General features: G+C 38.0%; 4 protein-coding genes across 4 annotated transcripts; 2 read left to right on the top strand and 2 right to left on the bottom strand.

The window, feature by feature from the left end:
• The first annotated feature begins 2,236 nt into the window (after window positions 1-2,236).
• On the top strand, window positions 2,237-2,962 carry LOC109162338. The gene is made up of 2 exons (XM_019311059.1): window positions 2,237-2,593; window positions 2,678-2,962. The coding sequence occupies exons 1-2, from the start codon at window positions 2,237-2,239 to the stop codon at window positions 2,960-2,962; spliced, it is 642 nt and encodes a 213-aa protein (XP_019166604.1).
• Window positions 2,963-12,595: 9,633 nt separating this feature from the next.
• LOC109162368 (ABC transporter B family member 26, chloroplastic) lies at window positions 12,596-19,247 on the top strand. Its single transcript, XM_019311091.1, has 18 exons — window positions 12,596-13,379; window positions 13,830-13,957; window positions 14,178-14,220; window positions 14,474-14,518; window positions 14,612-14,734; window positions 14,813-14,916; window positions 15,098-15,152; window positions 15,238-15,308; window positions 15,847-15,949; window positions 16,369-16,579; window positions 17,097-17,170; window positions 17,269-17,325; window positions 17,486-17,560; window positions 17,807-17,881; window positions 17,961-18,242; window positions 18,332-18,396; window positions 18,477-18,537; window positions 18,800-19,247. The coding sequence occupies exons 1-18, from the start codon at window positions 12,924-12,926 to the stop codon at window positions 18,878-18,880; spliced, it is 2,109 nt and encodes a 702-aa protein (XP_019166636.1). The 5' UTR covers window positions 12,596-12,923; the 3' UTR covers window positions 18,881-19,247.
• A 730-nt stretch (window positions 19,248-19,977) lies between these two features.
• Window positions 19,978-20,667, bottom strand: LOC109162336 (ATP-dependent DNA helicase PIF1-like). The gene has a single exon (XM_019311058.1). The coding sequence runs from the start codon at window positions 20,665-20,667 to the stop codon at window positions 19,978-19,980; it is 690 nt and encodes a 229-aa protein (XP_019166603.1).
• A 57-nt stretch (window positions 20,668-20,724) lies between these two features.
• Window positions 20,725-24,248, bottom strand: LOC109162335. The gene is made up of 5 exons (XM_019311057.1): window positions 24,067-24,248; window positions 23,038-23,960; window positions 22,394-22,936; window positions 21,720-22,256; window positions 20,725-21,638 (listed from the first exon to the last, which is right to left on the bottom strand). Exons 1-5 carry the CDS (start codon window positions 24,246-24,248, stop codon window positions 20,725-20,727), a joined length of 3,099 nt encoding a protein of 1,032 aa, XP_019166602.1.
• Between the last annotated feature and the right edge of the window lie 258 nt (window positions 24,249-24,506).

Below are 24,506 nucleotides of genomic sequence, written 5' to 3'. Positions count from 1 at the left end.
ATGATTTGAGTTGAGTTTTATTGATAAAGACATCAAATGTTTTCAAAGTATACTCTATAGTACTTTACAGAGTTGAGTGTGGTTATACTTAGCTTCGTGCTAACGGGTGTTTTCCTATTTGTCTATGTGTTGCCTGCAAAACCCCTTTCAGGTGGACCCAGCAGTGTGAAGAAGTCGAGTTAGATTAGTCTCGTAGATAGAGATATCTAAACTCTAGTTATTTTGATGATTATGTTTTGATGTTTACGATTATGGATTTTAGACCTTTTGACTTTATGGTTTGAGGATGATGTAGACTTTTGGGGTGATGTATTTCCCCCTTATGTTTCAGTTATTATGATGCATGCTAGACTTTTACTTTATTCCTAGTTTTACCCCTTAGCCTGTGCAATCACCACGGAGTGGTGGTTGTGGCGGTGACACTCCCACTATTTATTTATTAGTTATTTCCACTGCTTAGTAATGTTAATGACTGTTTAGAGTTATAATTAAGAGTTAGAAAAGTGGGGTGTTACAAGAATAGTGGGGTACGCATACCTGCTACATCGGATCCAATCCATGTGGAAGCCTAAAGGAAGCTTAGATCTTATTGCCATTGATAACGACTATTTTATCGTGCGGTTTGGTTCAGTAGATGATTTGGAATACGCCATGTCTGAAGGCCCGTGGATGGTCATGGATCGCTATCTGATAGTGAAGCCATGGGTGCCAGATTTCGATCCCTTCTCGGACGTCACGGAGAAGGTATTGGTATGGGTTAGGGTCCCTTGCTTACCAGCTGAATATTACAACATTATTTTTCTCAGGAAGCTTGGGAACAAAGTGGGAAGGACTCTCCGTGTTGATCAAGCCACGAGCCTGGTCTCACGAGGAAAGTTTGCAAGAATCTCCGTCGAGGTAGCCTACGAGGGCATACATATGATATGCTTCACGTGTGGAATTTATGGTCATGCTCCTGATGCTTGCCCTAAGACATCCAAAGCAGCGCCTGAACCCGAGGATGATCGTCAGAAAGAGGCGGAGGGGTAGTCCAGAGACGCAGGTCAGGCTGTTACGGGAAGTTGGGGAGTCCAAGTTGGTGCAGAACCTTTTGGCATATGGATGATTGCGCCTAGGAGGAGGGCACGTTATAGATCAAGGCAGCCGGAGAAGACTCAAAGGGTAGCAGGGGATAGAGGACAGGGCAATAACACCGTTCGAGATGGCATAATCCAGATGTCCAGATTCGCACCACTGGCGGTGATGGAGGGCGACGGTGAAGGAGGAATGGCAGTGGCAGTGGAGAGGAGCACTGGGACGGAGGGATCAGCGGGACGCGTAGGGGATAGGCCGGAACAGGCAGGAAGGATGCAGGCTACGTCTGTTGCGAGAAACAGTACAAAGAGACCAAATGTGATAGCTTTGGAAAGACAGATAACGAATGAACCTAGCGAAGCAAGTAGACAGCAGAACAAGGGAGGGGAATCAGCTACACGAGCACGAAGAGGTGGTGGAACAGGGCCCAGGCGAGCGGCGGAGGAGGATGAGCATGTGGACATACGATGAGTACAAGGCGGACTGGTGATTTGATCATCGAGAGTGTTCATTGGGGAAGAGGCAGGCGACCTCCCGTCGCCGGTCTGGCAGCCAACCAATGAACATCATGCTGATCCACCAGGAAACGTTGACGACGAGGGAGATGTGATTATGGATCTTGATGGGATCCCGGCGCACAACGAGGATGTTGGGGCCATCAGCAGCCATTGAGTTTTTTTTTGTTCTGCGTGTTCTGTTTTTGTTTGGTTTCTGTTGTTTTGTTTGTGTTTTGGTCTTTTCTTTCTCCCTGTTTTGTGCTTATGAATTGTTTGCTTTGGAATTGTCAAGGGGCGAGTGGAAAGCCGTTCCACCGCACCCTTAAGAATCTGCTTCATGTCCATAAGCCTAGCATCCTTGGGCTTTTTTAGCCTAAAGTTTCGGGCGTCTAGGCCAATAGCATTTGTTCGAAGCTCGGGTTTTCCGACTGGGTCCGGGTGGAAGCCGTTGGCTTTAGTGGGGGCATATGGGTCTTTTGGAAAGACCTGGTACATATATCGATACACTATACTCACCCCTAGTTTATGTTGTTGCAGGTTTCTCAAAGCGGTCATCCCCCTGGGTGTTTGCGCCTGTATACGGAAGTCCGGCTCATCACCTAAGATGCCGGCTATGGAGAGATCTCTCACAATCGAAATGAGGTTTGCAGGGTCCTTGGCTAGTGATGGGGGATTTCAACTCCGTCGTTACAAAGGAGGAAACGACCAATTACAGTTCTTTCTCTACGCAAAGGAGTTTGGATTTTGTGAGCTGGATCCACGATGAGGGGTTTATTGATCTTGGCTTTTCGAGGCCCAAGTTAACTTGGGTAATGGATGGGTCAAAAGATGCTATCAAAGGGGCACGCCTTGATCGGGCCCTTTGTAATTCGGTTTCCAGATGCGATGATGGAACACCTGCCTCCATTTGCCTCAAATCATGCTCGCTTCTGTTACGGCTTCACGGGGGGAAGAAAAATACTACTACTCACCACTTCCGGTTCCAGGCTGCATGGCTCACTCACGAAGATTTGCAAAAAATGGTTTCCTAGGTGTGGAGCGCTGACCAAGTTCTAATTGAAAATGTGTAATAGCTTACCAATGCCCTTTCTGTTTGGAACATGAAGGTTTTTGGGAATATTCACAAACGCAAAAGAGTCCTTATGTCCAGGCTTGGCGGCATTCAATGGATTCTAGCCAATAATTTCCATAGCGGTTTGGTTAAACTTGAAAAGAGGCTGCAAGTTGAAATGGAAGATATCATTTATCAGGAAGAACTGATGTGGTTTCAGAGATCTAGAGAAGACTGGATCACGTCGGGAGATAGAAATACTGCCTTCTACCATGCTGCTACTACTATCCGGAATTCACGCAATAAGGTCACGAGACTTTTAGATGATAGTGGAACCTAGATTTCAGAGGGCAACGGGCTCCGATATCACGTCAGGAATTTCTACTTCAATATGTTTACTGAGACTATGGAGGTGATGAACGGGCCCACCTTGGATGTGTGTTTCCCGCGTCTTTGCCATACCGACTGGATTCTGTTCAACAGGACGATGACGATAGAAGAGGTTCACGAGGCTGTTTCTGACATGAAACCCTTCAAAGCCCTGAGTCCAGATGGTTTCCCAACAGGTTTTTACCAGCATACCTGGGAGGTGACCGGGAACAACATCTTTAAGTTGGTCAGCGATGCGATGAATACTGGCAGGCTTTCGGATGGTTTAAATGACACCCTTGTTGCTCTCATTCCAAAGGTTCGAACACCTGAGACGATCAAATAGTTCAGGCCCATCAGCCTGTGCAATGTGAGTTATAAAATCTTAACCAAGACGATCACTAACAGATTAAAGAATGTTCTACCCCGAATTGTGGGACCTTTTCAAAGTTCTTTAGTCCCAGGACGGCAGATTTCGGATAACGTGATTGTCTACCAAGAAGTTATGCACACCATGCGTGAGACGCGTGGGAAAAAAGGGTATATGGCCATCAAGCTGGATCTTGAGAAGGCATATGACCGGTTATCGTGGGATTTCATTCAGGACACCCTTGAGCGGGCGGGTTTCAACGATACCTGGAAAAACATTATTATAACTTGTATTAGAATGCCCAGGCTTGCTATTATTTGGAACGGGGAAAGACTTGACCCCTTCAGACCAGCGAGAGGCATCCGCCAAGGTGACGCTATATCCCCCGCTATTTTCGTTCTTTGCACGGAATGGCTTAGCCACCTGATCGTGTCCGAAGTTACAAAGCATAGATGGAAAGGAATCAAGTTGGCTTCAACGGGGCGAACCCTGTCGCACCTCTGCTTTGCGGATGATATGGTGCTGTTCACGGAGGCTTCTATGGAGCAAGTGGAAGTCGTCCAGGAGTGCCTGAACGTTTTTTGCAGGGCGTCGGGACAAAATATTAGACTCAGCAAATCCCAAGTACATTCTCAAAGAACACGGAGCCCGGAGTCGGGAACGAGATTGCTAGTAAGTTAGGTATTGCTGAAACTAAAGGCTTGGGTAGATACCTTGGAGTGCCTTCCATTCATGGCCGAGTAACTTACAACACCTACTCGGGCCTTCTGGATCGTATTGCGACCAGACTTGAAGGTTGGAAATCCAAAACCTTGTCTCTAGCTGGGAGAGTGACCTTGGCGAAATCGGTCTTAAACGCTATTCTAGTGTATACCATGCAAACAACAGCACTTCCGAAAGGCATATGCTCTGAAATCGAAAAAAGGACTTGGCGGTTCAATTGGGGAAAGAACGAACAAACTGGGGTGAACAAGCTGAGCCTCGCAAGTTGGGATGTGGTAACAACGGCGAAAGCAAATGGAGGTCTAGGGCTGCGGAGATTGCATGACATGAATGTAGCTTGCATGACCAAACTTTGCTGGAGATTACAGACTGAAGCCAATACCCTCTGGGCGCAGACTCTGACCACCAAGTATAACTGGATAGCGGGCTCTCAAGCCGACACCATGAGCAGACGGAAAACCTCGAATGTTTGGAGGGGTCTCAGCGCTGCAAATGAGACACTGGAGAGAGGACTAACGCATATCGTCCGGGATGGCAAGTCTACAAGGTTTTGGATGGATACATGGCTCACCCCAAAGCCTCTCTACGAGCAGCTTCTCGTTCCGCTAAGCCTACCCAACCTCAACGCGCATGTGGATGAGTACTGGGACCTTGACTGGGGATGGAAATGGGAAAAACTAGAGTAGACTCTACCTCAAGAACCGATGGAAAGACTTGTTGGATACAACTTGATATAGGCAGGTGTGCATGACGAGTGGGGCTGGGGACTGGATAGACATGGCAAATTTTCAGTAAAGTCGGCGTATGGCTTGATCACTAATGCATATGATGACACTACATATAAAGATTGGGCGAAGATTTGGGCTCTGTGGGTGCCGGCCAGAATATCTATATTCCTCTGGCTTGTGAAATATGAGAAAATCGTAACTAATTTTGAACGCGTTAGACACCATCTCAGTTCTAATGAGTTCTATTTTCGATGTGCAGCGAGAGGATCTAAATCACCTTTTCAGAAGGTGCGTTGCAGTGCGTAGCATCTGACATATATGTTGGCCGGACTGGCTCGCGGCAAATCTCTAGGGAGACACGAAGAAAGGGTTCGACGAAGGATGGCCAGAGCGTTTTGGCATCAAGCTGTGGTGGATGTGGCGGTGGAGGAATGAGGACATTTTCAACAAATAGTGTAACACCCCTAAATTTTAAGATATTTAAAGTTTATGAAATCAAGGTAAATCTATTATTAATCATCCAAACAAAGCATAAACTAATCATAAGAGTCGGGGTGATATGCCACATCTGAGCTAGAGAACCCAGATGCACAGGCTACACTATCTTATAAAGCATAAACCATCACGAATATCCAAATGTAAATAAAGGCACGCAGGCCATCTCATCAAGGCTAGAACTATCTAAACTAAGTTCACGGATCCGACTAGCGCGCTCCAAAGCTACTCAAATGGTCCTGAAAAACATTCGGTGTAACAACCGTCAGCGAATAATGCTGGTAACCCACTCCAACGCGTTAAGTACAATATAGGTAGATATAAGAAATCATTTTGAAACTGGAATACATATATACTTACGAGACTCTAATTTAAATCCAAGATCAAGACTCAAGATACAACAATAAACTCGACAATATAGGATAATCATAAAGGCTAGCATGCGTCCTAAGAATACGTTACAAGACATAACATGCAGATAAGCATATAAATAGCAAATAGAGACAACAAAGGCATCCAAGACAATCAGTTAGCAAGTAATCAACAAAGCACACAATCCATCTTCCAACCTTATACCAAGTTCCAACCTTGTAGCTCCCCTCCGTCCTTATGTCAGTTCCAACCTATACCTCCAGGCCACCCTTATATCACCACCCCTTATTCCTCCGGGAAACTACATGCCCCCACCGACAAACCACCTATCAACCACCAACATATCAAGATGGTGCCGCAGTACCATTCACATGATCCGCACCTCTAGTGCCAATATCAAGGGGTTAGTGCATATAGCTCTAACATGACACCGCACCACTTATAACATGACCCATGCTCAACGGCAAGCTAGTCGGAGGTGGGTTTGTGCCTTTAGCACAGTAACCGCTATAGCCTATACCTTTAGTACAATGACCAGGCATAAGTGGTGTCAACCGCCAAATATTCATTTCCACAAATCACAATCTCATCATCATCATCATCATTATTCGCATCGGTCATTGCGCAATGACCACGATACTCATCACCATTCAATCAATCAACACATAATCAAATAACAATCAGGACACAACAACCATGACACGTACTACACATAAATTCCTAGAACGGTATTCAAAACATCAAACGAGACTCACACACGACAAACGGGGTACAACGGGACACAATGGGACACGGGGAAACATCAAACGGGGAAAAATATCACGCCCCACATCAAGTTTCCAGCGGGTGCCCGGCGGGTAGTCGGCTGCCCGGTGGAAAGAAGCTCGGGCAGCGGGTAGGTGGCGGGCACCCTTGCCCCCACCTATCCCTCACTGACTCACAGGCAACTTTCGGTCATGGGATCTCTCGTGAAACCCGAAACCATATCCAGACACATTCAAACACATAACGACAACACCACGTATTCAATTAACGGGATTAAATCAAGAATCATACCAAATACGTTCTAACACGATTCCTAAACATGACAAGACCTAACATTAATCATATAACGGTTCAGGAACATCCTGGACCACAAGAATATCAAGAAATCTATATGCAAGGTCCTAAACACAAGTCCTAGGCTAGACTCAACACCCGATCATGCATAATCCCTCCCAAATATACCAAGAACATCATAATACGAAATTCACGATATAAACCCTAGGGCTCTAGACATAATTAAAATACAAGATCATACATATAATCAATCACAATATCAAGAACATCAAGATTATCAAGTAAGCACAATATAAATCCTACGCAAGGGCTCTATCAAGACTCAATCACAGAATTACACATACGATCATCAAAGGAGCCAATAAATAAGATATAGCAAGAAAAATAGGTTTTGTCGAGACATGGGTTACCTCTTAGCCTTAATTAATCCTCCTTTGGCTATTAAGGTTCTTCTCTAAGATTTCCTTCCGATTGAACTCCCTAGGCTTAGTGGTGGGGAATCTCCCGAGGAATAATTTTGCGTAATACAACTATGGGTGGTAAGGGTTCTAATTGCTTTCTAATCCCCTATTTATAGAGTTGGGAATCCTAATCAGAGTTTGAATAGTAAAGACATATGTTCTACTTCTAACAGGTATATAGGTCTAGGATTCCTAATTAGAATCTGAGTAGTAAAGGCCCACTTTCTTTATTCCAAATAAACTTAAAGTCCTTATTATAAACAAGGGTCCACAGTCCTTCGTGGACCACATTAATTAATTAAGGGATCCTGGCCAGATTAAATCCTTTTTAACTATTCTTTAACGGAATTAATTAAATAATTAATCCAGGATTAAAGTCCGTAACACGGGGTGTTACAAATAGTCTATGCCTTTCGACCAAAAGATGGATTAGCTAAAGCGGTATGACAATGAGGTTACTAGGGCTTTTGAGGGAAGACGATGGCCTCTAAGCAGAAGTGTATTGATCGTTGAAGCTAGACTTGCCTGGTCGAGACCGATGAGGGGATGGTTAAAACTAAATGTGGACGGTTGTTGCAGAGGGGGCGGTGTGGCAAGCTGCGGTGGTGTTATTGGGGACGAGCATGGGGAGTGGCGAAGAGGTTTCATGTATAAAATTGACAGATGCTCGATCGAAGCTACGGAGGCTTGTGGTGTTTTACAGGGACTACGCATAGCGAGAGAATATGGAGCTACCAGAATCATCCTCGAATGTGATTCGAAAACTATCGTGGAGAATCTACAAAGGGGAGCAGATTGGTGTATTCAAAGTTATAATACAAAATAATGCTATATATTTATTTACCGAGTATTTTATCAATACCATGAAAAAATTTAAAAAAATATAATTAATAAAGCCAATCATATTAACTGCTTGAGAGATTTGTTGAAAAAAAGAGTATTCAAATCGCACAACAAATTGAAATGAGAACTACCTCGCAATGTTCTTGTTTGACAATCAGCAGGTAGCAGTTAACGTTAGTAGATTATATTAGTGGATTTGACCAGCGAATTATATCAACGGTTGGTAAAAAGATATTTGAAAAAATTAGCTGTTTATATTAACATGTAAGACCTAAGGGTATAATGATAATGATAATGATAATGATAATAATAATAATAATTGTAATTTTGCATTTTCTCAGATTAAGACGCTTATTAAATATAAGCAGCTGATATATAGTACTGACTGATGCGAAGATGTGTAGTGTAACACCCCGTGTTACGACCCCTAATCCTAAAACAAATATTTGATCACTTACCCTAAAAAGAGAATTAAAACCCCATTAATCAACTAAGAAAGGTCCACCATAGTCCATGGGCCCACATCCCTATAACCAACCCCCTTAGTCCTATAAGGAATAGAATTAGCAAGCCCATAGTATTTAGACCCCAATTAGGACTCCGAGGGAAAACATATATATAAATAGGGTCATAGGAGGCACCTAGATCACACATCACAAATAATCTTTCACCACACAAGAAGTTCCAAGAATCCCCTTAGGAGAAATCAAGAAAGAAAGAATCTTAAAGCACTACTACTACTACTAACTCACAAACTCACAACCTTTTAAATGGAAGTCCAACCCAATTACCATTAGACCACATAGTCTTGGTAATTCATTAATTAATTAATACTAATAATAATCAGTAAAAAAGTTACCAATAAAATAGGAAATAAAAAAAGATTTTTAATTCACTAAAAATGGAAGGAAAACGGAAGGTTGTGAAAAAAAAAAAAAAAAAAAAAAAAAAAGGAACCAAAACACCTCGACTAAAGCTCAAACTCACAACCTTTTAAATGGAAATCCAACCCAAGTACCATTAGACCACATAGTCTTGGTAATTCATTAATTAATTTATATTAATAATAATCAGTAAAAAAGTTACCAATAAAATAGGAAATAAAAAAGGATCTTTAATTCACTAAAAATGGAAGGAAAACGGAAGGTTGTGGAAAAAAAAAAAACCAATAACACCTCGACTAAAGCTCAAACTCACAACCTTTTAAATGGAAGTCCAACCCAAGTACTATTAGATCACATAGTCTTGGTAATTTATTAATTAATTAATACTAATAATAATCAGTAAAAAAGTTACCAATAAAATAAGAAATAAAAAAGGATCTTTAATTCACTAAAAATGGAAGGAAAACGGAAGGTTGTGAAAAAAAAAAAAAGAACCAATAACACATCGACTAAAGCTCAAACTCACAACCTTTTAAATGGAAGTCTAACCCAAGTACCATTAGACCACATAGTCTTGGTAATTCATTAATTAATTTATACTAATAATAATCAGTAAAAAAGTTACCAATAAAATAGGAAATAAAAAAGGATCTTTAATTCACTAAAAATGGAAGGAAAACAGAAGGTTGTGGAAAAAAAAAAAAAAGAACCAATAACACCTCGACTAAAGCTCAAACTCACAACCTTTTAAATGGAAGTCCAACCCAAGTACCATTAGACCACATAGTCTTGGTAATTCATTAATTAATTAATACTAATAATAATCAATAAAAAAGTTACCAATAAAATAGGAAATAAAAAAGGAGGATCTTTAATTCACTAAAAATGGAAAAAGACACGGAATTCACTGATTAATACTAATAATAATCAGTAAAATTGAAAAATAAAAAAGGATTCTTAATTCAATGAAAATGAAAAATGAAAACGGAAGGTTGTTAAAAAAAGGTCATGATAAGGATAACAGTACAAAAAAAAAAAAATCTTACCAAAAAAATTGAAAATAAAAAAAGATCCTTAATTTACGAAAAATATAAAAGGAAACGGAATTCACTGATTAATTAATACTAATAATAATCAGTAAAATAGAAAAATAAAAAAGGAACCGTAATTTATTAAAAATGAAAAAAGAAATGAAATTCACTATTAATACTAATAATAATTAGTTAAATAGGAAAATATAAAAGGATTATCAATCTATACTATTATTAAAAACAAAATCCTTCTTCCTTACTTTCCCACCCAAAGAATAGAAAAAGAAAAAAATCTATACTATATTTAAAAACAAAATTTTATTTACTTGATTTCTCGCCCAAACAATAGTAAATAATACAGGTAAATGAAAAAAAGGATGTAAAAAAAAAACAATAATATTTCACAGTAATATTTTACATCATCAATTAAAAATGGAATGAAAATTAGGTAAATTGGAATAAAGAAATGAATATTAATAATTGACAGAAAATTAAAGATGGAAAAAGAAACAAAAATTAGCTTCATTGAAAAAAAATAAATGAATATTAATAATTACCTGAAAATAAAAAATGATCCATAATTAACTAAAATAGAAAAGAAAATGGTCAGATCATTGCATTTTAATTTTTCACAATAATATTACACAGTATAATACATCAAATCACAATTATGTCATAAATCTTTCACAAATATAAAAGGAAATGAATATTAATAGTTGACTGCAAATAAAAAATGATCAATAATTGACTAATGTGAAAAAAAAAATAAATGGTTAGATCATTGCGTTTTAATTAAAAATGGAAGGAAAACTAAAATTGAACGGAAATATTTCAATAATAATATTCTACATCATAAATAGTAAATACATATTTTAAACAATAGTAAAGGTAAATTAAAAATAGAACAGAAATATTTCAATAATAATATTAAACATCATCAATTAAAAATGGAATGGAAATTAGGTAAAAATATCACTACATGTGATATTCTAATTGACTAAAAATAAAAAAAAAATAATTAGCTTAAAATGAATCTAATATTACTAATTCACTTAAAATATAAAAGGATCGTTAATTAACTAATATTCTACTATTATATATTCCATCCGAGTCACCCATCCTGATTGCTTGAAGGTGTTAGCTCTAGACGATGATGGACAAGATTGTGTTGCTACTATCAATGTTGTCTACAAAGAGGTTTCATTAATGTGTAAATAAAATTGTTGATATTATGTTTTTTAAATGACAAAATTGCTATATATATATCTATATATATATATATATATATATATATATATATATATATATATATATATATATATATATATATATATATATATATATATATATATATATATATATATATATATAGACAAAAAATATATATATCTTCCATACAAATGAATTAAGATAACAAGTCATTCATATAACTGAGTTGCTAAAGAACGAGCACATTTGCCTAATTTATAAAAAAAAAAAAATACTAAACAATGATAAATAAAATCTCCAAAGTTATAGCACCGCATGCGTACATCTACACATTAGCTATTATTTTGAGCAAATTATTTGCTTAAATTCAGGCAATGATAACATCAAAACACATAAATGATCCAAACCGTATCTTCAATTGCATTATATAATATTTGATGTTCTAATTTAAATAATTATATATCAATCCAAATATTCTTAATATATTACAACAAATCTATTTCGTGCATCGCACGGGCGAATACAAGTCTTAGATATTTTGTAAAAAAGAACCCGATCAACATAGATTTTATTATTTAATAATGTGTCATCTCCTCATTCACCGCCAGTGTATAGCATCAAATATTAATCCTTATATTTAATGAGGCGGCATGATTTAGTTCACCGCCGTCGTATAGCACCTATACAACAACGGTGCATCAAATATTTTCTCAAAAAGAATTTAGAAATCTAAAAGAAATTAAAGCCGAGTGAAAAAAAAAAAAAAAAAAAAAAGACTGTTATCCTATTGACTGAAATATATATAATGAGTTAATACCCAAAATAGTCCTCGACTATAGTGATTTTTCTCAATTTTGTCCTAAACGATTTTGGTGACCCAATGTAATCCAAGACTTTTGTGTTTTTGCTCAATTTAGTCATCCGTTTGTTATTCTATCAAATTTGTGTTAAATAGATGGACAATTTAGTAATTTCAATACTGACATCTCTTTACTCATAGACCTGCGAAGTATGGAATCCCTCTTTCTTTTACGAATTACTCTCAAAGCTACGAATATAAAATTTGATTCGTAAGTGTGGGAGTAATTATGAGAGTAATTTGTAAAACAAAAAAGGATTTTGCACTTCACATGCCTGAGAATAAAGAAATGTCAATATTGAGATTACTAAATTGTCAATTTATTTAACACCAATTTGACGAGATAAGTATGAATAAAACATATAAGTATTAAATACTTGTTGCGGGTTTAATTTACTTTTTAGTAAGTGGTATTTGGAAAAAAATAAATACTAGTAGTTCGCACGGACTTGATTTAGTAGATAGTATTTGAAAGATGAAAAGAAGATAAATACTAGTCAAAAGGATAAATACTAGTCAAGGAGGCTAATTGTGACCGGCCGTTACAGACGTTACGGTTTTGAGTTTTCTCACGCCACAAGCCTTTAGCCTTGATCTTGTCCATACAGGTGCTCCACCGTTTTCCGCCGTTGATTCGACGGGATTAGATCCCATCGACGGCGTTAAACCAAACACACCGAACCACAAGTTTCTACAACCACCAACCCTCTTCTTCCTCGAGTGTAGAAGCAAAGCATTCTTCAGTTTATGGGAGTGGGTCCGATGTTTTCCTTGTCATTTTTCAAGAGAATCTGCCTTTAACGTGTGGTGCTTTCTCTAGACAACACATGCCCCTAACCACCAGAATATTTTTTTCTCAATTCTAACTTTTCATTTGTTTTCTTGATGCTCAACTGCCATGTCTTTGCCTATGTGTAGCCTTCAACCTCAATTCGCATTGTATGTACAACAGAGAAGAATCTTAGTTAGAAATCTGCAAACAAGATTGCATTTTGGCCCCAAATCAAAGACCCAATTCTTGATTTCTGAGCATTCGTCCAAAAAGAGATTTGGGTGTGTTACTCCGGTGAAATCTGCTTCTGTTAATGGATATCCATTACATAATAATTATTCAAAAGAGCGGGCTTTGGAAGGGGAGGATGCGGAGTTGGGTGAGAAAATCCGGAAATGGATTGGGTTCGCTCGGGATTTTTTGCCCGGCGGAAGCTGGTGGAGGCTCTCGTCGGAGGATATGAAGGTGGAGATGACGGCGGAGCCGGTGACTGTAATCCGAGCGCTTCAGAAGATGTGGGAATTGATAGCTCAAGATAGGTGGCTTATCTTTTCGGCTTTTGCTGCACTCGTTGTGACTGCTGTATGTTCTCTATTTAACTTAGCATCACTTTTCATGATTTCTGTATTTTTTTTATTTTTTTTTATATATATGCAATATATATATTGAGGATCACATGAGAATCATGTCTTTCTTAGGTGAGAACCCTGCGAATTACTATTACCACTTATGTCAGGATGACCGTAGAGACCCTAGAGGAGTTGCATGTGCATTACGTGAGAACTACACGAAATGCACACTCAACTACTCCAGTCTCCAGGGTATCTACGGTCATCCAGGCATGCATGGGAGTAAATTGTGTCCACTCATGCAATAGTTTGCAGGTTCTCACTTAAGACATGGTTCTCATATGAATGCAAGTCGATATATATATATTGATTCTGTGAATTTACATTCGAATAGTAATACAAACATTGAAAACTATTCCTCCCATAATTGATTTCTGAGTATTTGTTGCTTTGCTGTGATCAGATATCTGAGATATCAATTCCACACTTTCTCACGGCATCAATCTTTTCGGCAAAAAGTAGTAGTGTTCCAGTGTTCCACAGGAACATACGCATTTTAGCTGTGCTAAGCATAGTTGCAGGAGTTTGCAGGTCAAGATCTTGTATGGTCAAAACTCCCTTCTTTCATATATAGATAATATATCTATCACAGTAATCATGTAGTCATAATTTCATATTTTCATTAGCAATACATAATTTGGTATCTTCTCGCATTGTGTTCCCGTGGGTGGTTTGTATTATATATATCTTTATGTGCAATTTGTCCCCTTACGGTTCCCTTACAAGCCTTTTTATTTGGTTGAATTAACAGTGGGGTGCGAGGTTGTTTCTTTGGCATTGCAAATATGATCCTGGTTAGTAGCCTTTCCATGACACTTATATAATTTGATTTTGAAATGAATATTTGAAGATGCTATGTTGCTATTTACTTAGTTATGCTCATTCTTAATGGCATAGTCAGTTTGTTTCTGTCAATGATGCTCAAAATAAGTTGTTTCATATATTTTTTCCCACCCATGTTTTTTTTTTTTTTTGTCATTTTTTAGATTTAAAAACTTATGGGTTTTAAGATATTGATACTTATTGTGTGTTTCTTATATTTTGCAGGTCCAACGAATGAGAGAAAAATTATACTCAACTCTTCTTCGTCAGGTTTACTTCTCGTACAAAAGATTATTTGTCCTGTTACTATGAAGCTTAATTTTTGTCGTGCATTGTTTTTTATTCCAAGTCACCTCCTTGTAGGAAATCGCCTTTTTTGACTCTGAAACAGTTGGTGATTTGACGAGTAGGCTTGGGGCAGATTGTCAGCAAGTATCGCGTGTAATTGGAAATGACCTTAATCTAATACTACGCAATCTTCTTCAGGTTATATTTTGAACTAATTCCGAAAGTCTTCACGAGTTTGCCTATATGAAATCTCATCCGTACCTCATTATGGTTCAGGGAATAGGCGCACTGGTGTACTTATTGGTTTTGTCATGGCCTCTTGGCTTGTGCACGCTAGCAATCTGCTCTACCATATTAATCTTATTGCTATTATATGGACGGTAAGCTCTCCTGGTTTTTGTAACGTACAATAGATTGAATATTTGAGTATTTCATGCTGTAGTTTCAGAATATACGGTTTCTGCTTCGCATGAAAGCATGTTCCCTTATATTATTATTATGTATATTTTGTCCTTTTTTCAACTGTAAATCGTACTTCTCTCCATGTTATGCATTCCACAGGTACCAGAAGAAAGCGGCTAATTTGATTCAAGAGTACACTGCTTCTTCCAACGAGGTAATTCATAGATGTTCACATGCTCATCTTTTTCAGATAAACGTGGGCACACTGATCGAATTAATTACCTTTTCATATCACCTAGGTTGCTCAAGAGACACTCTCTCTGATGAGGACTGTGCGAGTATATGGAACAGAGAAACTAGAACTTCGAAGGTAATGGCATGCTTTATTCACTACTGGATTTTTCGTTGCATTTACCCTTCAAAGTTAAAAGGGGCAATGAAGCATAGAATAAGGGATTGACTGATTATGTAAATCTTTGCTTATTTTATGGAGTGTATAATTAGGGATTGTGGGGGCATTGATTCTTTGGGCTAAAAAAGATTGAAAAAGTATAGATCATATACTACCTTGTAAAGAATCATGAGTATTCCAAAAAAAAAAAAAAAATTATAAATAAATAGGGATTAGGGACCATCTCTTAGAAGAGAGGGTATCCCGTAGAATTGGAACAATTAGCTCTAAGTAGCTGCGGGCAAGAATTTATTCTTGTTGGAGGGATATTCTTCGAATTCCCTTGTTTTTCTTTCCTTTGGTTTAACTTTATAATATCACAATCTCCTAGATTTCTTGGTTCAAATTCATCCTGTCTCTTTACTCTTATCAGGCAAAGATGCAAACTTTATACGTATACTCATTTTGCATCACATAATTCTGACCGAGTATTGTATGGGCCTGTTTATTAAAACAGATATTCAAAGTGGCTGGGTAAATTAGCCGATATAAGCATGCGACAAAACGCTGCCTATGGATTTTGGAACTTTAGCTTCAACACTCTCTACCACTCAATGCAGGTTAGAATCTCGTAACACCTTCCTTATTGCCTTCAGAAACTTAGTACTGTAATAATACATTTTGATTGTTTTAGGCATGAAAAGAGAGAGTATGATACTATTGTAAGATCCTCTAGTGTTTGTTTGACACCTAAAGATTCTTTATGTTGAAAAACAAAGGGTTGTGTCTGTTTATATATGAATAGGTGCTTACTTAAGACTTATGTGTCTCTATATATATGTGCGGTGTTTCTTCATTAGAAACTTAGAATTATAGTAATATATTAAGTATTATATACATTTTCTCATTCCTTGATTCTTCATCTCTGCTTCTGCCTGGGTGATTGTTATTCTCCACCTGCCAGGCCTTTGAATCATTCAAATTCAACAATTTATTTATACAAAAAGTAATTTTGATTTAACAACTCTAATTTTTATAGGTTATTGCTGTCCTAGTAGGAGGAATGTTTATACTGGCTGGCCATATATCAGCAGAGCAACTTACAAAATTCATCTTATACAGTGAGTGGCTTATCTATTCCACGTGGTGGGTGGGGGACAATGTGTCATCACTAATGCAGTCCGTTGGGGCGAGTGAAAAGGTTTTTCGCTTAATGGATCTTGAACCAAGCAGTCAGTTAATTTCCAAAGGTCTGCACCGTTTTACATTCTTGCCTCTCAAGTGTGTTTCTTCTTTTTATTCATTCAACAATATGTCTATTTGTTGGTAAAACAAATGGATTTTTTTGTGTGCATATATCAATCAATGTGGCAATGTGATGTTAAACGGTATCTAGATGGCAAATTTCGTACTTTTTCTAACAAAACATTAGGGACAAAATTTGCAATTCAGTTATAGCTTAGGGACGAGAAGTTAGCACGACCTGTTAGAAAAAAGACGAAATTTGCAACACAGTTATAGCTTAGGGACGAGAAGTTAGCACGACCTGTTAGAAAAAAGACGAAATTTGCAACACAGTTATAGCTTAGGGATGAGAAGTGAGCACGAGCTATTAGAAAAAAAGGACGAAATTTGCAACGTTAGTTATAGCTTAGGGACAAGAAGAAGTTACAATTACCCTATATAACTTAAGGACGAAAAGTGCAATTTTCCCAAGTTATTATCTCTTTATTCTCAACTTGCTTGGTGGATGTAAACATGTTGCAGGATTGAAGTTACAAAGATTGTCAGGTCAAATTGAATTTAAGAATGTTTCCTTTTGCTACCCTTTTAGGACAACGGTATGTTTATTCCTATTTTTCTAAATGAGATCCTATGCATAAATCTAAATCTATCATGGCAAAAATGGGAGAATTAAAATATTTTGACTTCCAAACAGGTGCCAGTACTGCGACAGATAAACTTCACAGTGCATCCTGGTGAAGTTGTAGCAATTGTAAGTGTTTCATCTTTTCGGTATTGAATTTTTGTAGTTTTCAGCTTCTGAAGAGTCTCGTTGTATGTAATACCCGTATCTTACAAGTTACGAGGTTCACTAAACCATTTTCCCAATCTACTCTTACGAATTATGATTAGCCGACTTTAATTTTGCTTAGGTTGGTCTTAGTGGTAGTGGGAAAAGCACTTTGGTGAGCCTTCTTCTCCGCCTTTATGAGCCAACAAGTGGCCAGGTGAACCTTCTTATCTTCAGTGCATTATTTTAATTATCATTTGGACCCCTATAGAACAACCACCGCTGATACAATCAGCAACCGCTAACCGTTGATTGCCAGCCATTAGATTGGCCCGGTATGTATAAGATCAAAGATTGAGTTGGGCAGATCTTTCCCATTCATTTTCCTGTTTTATTTTGTTTGATTGTTTGTTTCTGGTCCATTTCTTTTCATAATTATTTTTCTTATAAATTGTAACTATAGATATGTGTTGATGGATACCCAGTTAGAGAGCTGGACATTAAGTGGTTCAGAGAGAGGATTGGCTATGTGGGACAGGTTCTCCTTCGAACATATGGCCTAACTGAATTTGAATTAGATTTTGCATTGTGTTTGAGTCTGGAGTTTTTTTGTACAGGAACCTCGGCTTTTCCGCACGGATATCAGTTCAAACATAAAATACGGCTGCGCTCGGAATATTAGTGAGGAGGATGTGGAATGGGCTGCGAAGCAGGCCTTTGCTCATGGTTTCATTTCGTCTCTGCCCCAGGGCTACCAAACTCTTGTTGATGATGAGTTGCTGAGTGGGGGACAAAAGCAGAGAATAGCAATTGCTAGAGCCCTTCTTCGAGACCCCGACATTTTAGTTCTAGATGAGGCTACTAGTGCTCTAGATGCGGAGAGTGAGCACAACGTCAAGGTATTTTCTTCTTGTTTTCTCACCACTCAAAAATCAACAACTAACTTTTGAAATCCTTACTCGTATCATTTTACATTGAATGAATATAGGGCACCCTTCGTGCAGTCAGAAGAGACTTAAACACAAAGAGGACTGTCATAGTAATTGCGCACAGGTTCCTCCTCTATTACTCTATTTCCAAATCAACCAACCTCTCAACTTTAGCCTAAACTATTCCCCAACCTCTTTCTACAGACTTTCTACCATTCAAGCTGCTGACAGGATAGTGGTCATGGATAGTGGAAATATCATCGAGGTATGACGCTCCGCAATAATTCAAACCTATAATTTTTCTCAGCTTTCTTTTTCATTTTCTATATGTTATTGAAAAAATAAGAGAGAACATATATGTTTATAAGGCCATGGGTTAGACTAGCTAATTGATTAGATTCAGTCTTTTAGTGTGGTTTGGTCACTTTGTGTGTTATCTACCGACTTTATCTTTATCCTCCTTTTTGGTAATTAGTTTCTTTGTCGGGTTGGGTTAAGTGGTCCTAACTTCTTGGCCTTTCATGCAGATGGGCAACCACAGCGAGCTGCTTCTCCATGATGGCTTGTACGCACGACTAATTAAACGACAGGCTGATGCTGTGGCGTGAAGTAAAGACCATCAAAGGTTTATGGTACGTTCTGACATCTCGTCCTCCTTCGTATACAACTCCATTGCAAGATTGCTTCACGACCATATATACTACCCCGGCATAACCCCAATACGTTGATTATAAGTCTGTTTAGCGGAGAAAATTGAATTAGCTGCAGAGCTTGCTGTTTTTAACAATCAGGTTCAGCAGCTTCTGTCAGATTATTTAGCATTCATATTTTGGTATTTTTTAACATTATTTGTTTCTTGATCATTTATGCGGTCCAACTTTTTTAAGGATCACCAAGCCTGTAAAATTCAAAAAAATAATAATTACTAGTGTACATTTTTCTATACGAAAAACCCTGTTCTTTTTGTTCCAAAAAGTGCAGTTTGTGTAGAAGATTTACAATGTTTTTGTTTCCGTCTGAAATAGCTTAGTAAGTTGTTTTTGAGGATAACAAATTAGTTTATCTCAATAGTTTTTCACCCAAAAGGTTGAATCCCAATCTCAAGAGTCCTCACACCTCGATCCGATGAAGCATTTGAAAAATTGTAAATCACTGTGACTCAATGGCTTAACATACATGGCCAAATAGTAATGTGCACAAGGGATTTGTCCACTTTGGGTATAATTTTCACACAGTCGCCGTCGAGATTCGAACTTTGATCTCTTCTCCTAAATATTACCTATTGAACCATTGAGCTAAACCATGGCTCTACGTACCGGGCCAAAAGTCAGTGCACACAAAAGATTTGTTCACTTGAGTATTATCTCCACACTGTCACTTGAGTATTATCTCCACACTGTCACCGTCGAGATTTGAACATTGGTCTTTTCTCTCAAATACTGCCTACTGACAATCGTTATATCGTGCATCATGTCGCACAATGCATTGTGCGCCCCGTCCTACCCAAAACGACGTCGTTTTGGTTTATTGTCCAAAAAAAAAATCCTTTGTTTCGAATGCACATAAACTTATAACAGAATACACATAATCTAATATAATACATAACTAGTAGTTCCACCCGTGCGATGCACGGCAATATATTTCAACCATATAATATATATTATTGTATAATAAAAAAACACTGCCTCAAACCAATTCAAATGTATTAAACATTATTGAATACTTCTTTATATACGATGTTTGTAGTCGTATTTTTCGATTGTACATTTTCGTCATAAATAAGAATTTTTAATCCCTTAGGATTACTAACTCTTGACAATGCTACATACATTTGACCATGATTAAAAACCGGCCTCTTCAAAAACAAACCCACGTTGGACAGTGTTTGGCCATGACTTTTATTTATTGTCATTGCATATGACAACATTAGCGGAAATTGCTTTCTTTGGAATTTAAACGGCAATCTTGGATCAGAAGGTGTTAATGACATCCTTGGAATTAAGACCTTTGTACCAGCACTTGATCCAGACAGTATTTGAGCTTCTAAAACATGATCCGCCAACTTTGAAATAATCATCCTTGTACCATTGCACAATCCCAATGAGTGATCAATATTTCTTAAGAGCATAACTGGGGAGCCAACTTTTAGAGTCAATGAGTGATTTGGAACTCCAGAACATCGTAAGCCATTTAAAAATTCCGGGGTGTGCAGATCAGCAAGCATGTCAACATTAGAATCAGATTTGCATAACGAATCACAACTGAGATACGTCCTTCCTTCAGCGTTGTTATAGTCATTCATGTATTCGTTGACTGTATCTACAACATCCAAAGTTGGCGCAAGTATTGCACGATCTTTTAGATATTCATGATCTCTGTAGCCACTTCGAAACATAGGGAATGTGCTATCAACAATTGTAGCAATAGGATCCTCTCCACAGTTGAGCAAAAATTATTCCGGAATATTTATCTCAGATTCTCCATCCATTGAATCACCAATTGTTCCATCACCTATATTAGCAATCCACTTTGCAAAATCCGCAATCTCTTGAACTTCACTATCTGATTTCAAAGCCCTAAGCCGTAGATTCTTTGTTAACCTAAACACTTTACAGCTTCTCCAAAGATAGGAAGAATTTATACTTGCTAGCACAATATCTTGCCTCGTGCCCTTTGGAATGACTGGTAGAATCTGTCTGAAATCTCCACCTAACACCACTGTTTTTCCACCAAAAGTCATATCAAAGCTGTTTGGATTCTTGGCACGCATTATATCTCTCATAGAGCGGTCCAACGCTTCAAAGCAGAATTTATGCATCATTGGTGCCTCATCCCAAATGATCAACTTACATTGCATGATCAAGTGTGCCAAAGGACTGCTTTGGCTGATATTGCAGGTTGAATCTTCGTTAACAGCGATGGGTATTGCGAACCTTGAATGGGCAGTTCTTCCTCCGGGTAATAGAAGAGAAGCTATGCCACTCGATGCAACGTTCAAAACTATCTCACCCTTAGACCTTAGAGCCGAAGATAATGCTCTCCACAAGAATGTTTTTCCCGTTCCACCGTATCCATAAACAAAAAAAAGTCCTCCAAGATTATTCTCAGCATCTTGCAATACGTTGTCATATATTGTTCTTTGCTCTTCAGTTAGTTTCTCCACCAAAGTATCATTCTCTTCCTTCATTACATTAACATCATATGCCAATTCCTCCTGTATCAGCCGATTAGTTGTTCTAGAATGATTAACTAAATCGGGTATGGGCATCCCTTGAAAGTCTTTCAGACTTTTTCCCATAGCTGAAAGCATTATTTCTATCTCCGTAAGTGCAAAATTCTTCTTTTCATCTTCTGATATAATCCAATCTGTGATAACATTATTAACAACTATTATAATTTTTTTTGGTCAAATTGTATCGTAACAGTAAAAATGAAAAAATACAATACCTGGAATTCCCAATTCTTGTCTAATCTTGAATTGTGCATCGTCGGACAAATGAATCCACGCAGCTTCCCACACCACCTCTGGTTTTGCTATCGAGTTAGTCATCAAGAGAGTGACAAACAATCTTCTCAAATTCACAGGTGTTGCCCAGTGACTTGCTTCTTCTATAGCATGAACATATTCCCTGTCGTCATCTACTAATCCTCTAGCACAACACGCATCCCTAAAAGATTCATATTGGACCCCATCAACTTTTTGTATGTCTAAATAACTTGTGGGACCTTTGACTTTATTCAAAAGACACCTCAAATAAAATATCTCCCCTGACCCAGGAGGCACATAGAATACTCTACCGATTGAAAATCCTCTTTTCCTTGGTTGCCATTTTCTAATATCTTTCTTCCATACAAATTTCGTTGGCATTTCAGCATATGTCAAATTCCTTGCTTCAGGGTAGGTTTTATTTGCCTCAAACCATTCTAGGAACATGCTTTGTAAGATTGTTGGCCGGCTGAGAATGTTGTCAACGGGATCATCATCTGCGAAAACAACACTTTGTGATTCGGCAAGTGAAAGCTCAATCGTTCCACTGATGGTGTCCTAAACTGTATATCAAAACCGAACAACCGCCACGATGCTTCACACGGCGATATGTACCTACAATCATAGTACATACTGATTTCATCAATAACCTGCGGTCCATCTTGATCATTGCTGGTCCTGTAAAACTCTGCTGTAACCCTGTCGTGACCCTTGTTAACGTACTTGAACAGGTACTTGATTGAACAGGACTGATTGCACCATTCAACATTAATATGAGCCCTATACTTTAACAACAAATGCCTATTGTGTAGTACAACGTACCTATTATCCAAGTTAATCCCATTGCGCGTCACGGAACGACCATTGTCTCTTCTCCGATATATAGGATAACCATCCTCATCAAAAGTTGTGCAATTAACAAACTTTTTGGGGAAATGTTTAGTACATTTACCATTCGACATACATGGAGAAGTCAACCTGGCTTTCCCGCAAGGTCCATGCATCATAAACTCCTCAACAACTTTGTAGTATTCTGCGTCAGCTTCTTGATCAGGTAACTCAGCTGAAATAATGTGGTCCAATTTTTCGACAGAATGGGTTCCATTGATTTTATCCAGAAACAGGAGAATATGAGCATGCGGTAATCCTCTTTTTTGGAACTCTATGGTATATATCACTGTTAACAAATAAGAAGAAATAATAAATTAGAATAGAGCAAATAATAGGTACAGTGAATTTTCTCGCACATCTTGAAATAGCGGCATTTAATTAACGTACCTCCCATTACTGGTCCAAATAACTTGTTCTTCCTACAGTCTGAGATTAGAGCATCCAATTTCATTTTGAATAATCTACATATGATGTCAGGACGATCTTCAGGTTTTAACTTTCTATCATTCAAAAAGCGTTGTACCTCAGGCCACTTGGGGTTGCATGTGAATGTGATAAACAGATCAGGATATCCGACCAATCTACATATCGCCATGGCGTCCTGGTAATTTTGAATCATGTATCTAGCACCCCCTGTAAAACTCGAAGGCAATATTATTCTCTTTCCTTGAGTAGTGGGGTCAACTTCACCGCGTGTTAATGCATCATTCAAGCAATTATACGATTCGCACCTCAAACTTTTTTGGTGTGTCCTTATATAGATTAACCTTCCTGACTCCACCATTGTATAGGCATCTACCAGAAATTGTTGGAATAACCTCTTTGAATGCAATAAAGTAGATACCTCAGAGACCCTCGACATTATACGGTATGCAAAATATTCTTGAGGACTTATCCTTTGACGACCAGTTGTGTTTCCTTTTAATGTAGAGAAGGGGATGTCTTCCCTGTATCCGTCCTCACCATACGGAAACAACAGAGGGTATTGCATCGGCAAGTAAGCTGGATTTAATTCACTAATTCTTTGCAAGAGGCCACTTTTCGTCTCCACCATAATGTCCCGTTCTCCAATATTTGTATCAATATCACCGACAATTAATGCTGCCACTTCAGAAACTTGCGGCAAATTGTATGTTCTGGCATCCTTTGATCTCTTCCCAAGCAATTTTATTTTGACCTCAGCAAGTGGATTCATTTGTAGCTCAGATCGTGCCATGCGGAATGATTTGACCAAGACATTACATGTATCCAACACTTCTTGAATATCATTAACAATCTCTACATGGATTCCATTTTGCTCACCATCTGGCCTAGAAAGAGATAAAAAAATCAATTGAATTATGCACATATAATATGAATGGATGTGCGGTATAATATGCTTGTAAGTATACATATAATTAATTAACAGGTACGTACCTTACAGAATTGATACGATTACTAAGTTCATTATTAGTATCATATATATACAACTGGGCAAAATGGGGTTTTTTCCCGTCGACCGGCAAGAGACTACCAATGTAGTGAAAGTTTTGGCCATTTATCCTGAAAATTGGTGGACCACCGTTCTTGTTCACGCTTCTATCTATTTTACCACCCATGGACGTGAAGCAAAACATACTATTGTATGTTCTAATGTTTTGCAGGAATTGCTTGCTTTTTTCTCCTTCTCCAAAAAATAGATTGTAAATTGCATCTGGTGGCCTCAGGTTTGGTGGCAATTTAATCTTACCGTTGTTGCAACACATTGAATATCTTGGGGTGCCATGAATAACTGTTTTGTTTATCCTTTCTTCGTGCCAAAACAGCGCTCCACAATGTTGACACTTGTTATTTGCATCACCAAGATCTTTGTATTC

This window comes from Ipomoea nil, unplaced genomic scaffold (assembly GCF_001879475.1).
Source record: "Ipomoea nil cultivar Tokyo-kokei standard unplaced genomic scaffold, Asagao_1.1 scaffold2939, whole genome shotgun sequence".
In the NCBI taxonomy this organism is placed as follows: Eukaryota; Viridiplantae; Streptophyta; class Magnoliopsida; order Solanales; family Convolvulaceae; genus Ipomoea; species Ipomoea nil.
The sequence above is the reverse complement of the archived record's forward strand: the minus strand, read 5'-3'. Positions and strand labels throughout refer to the sequence as shown.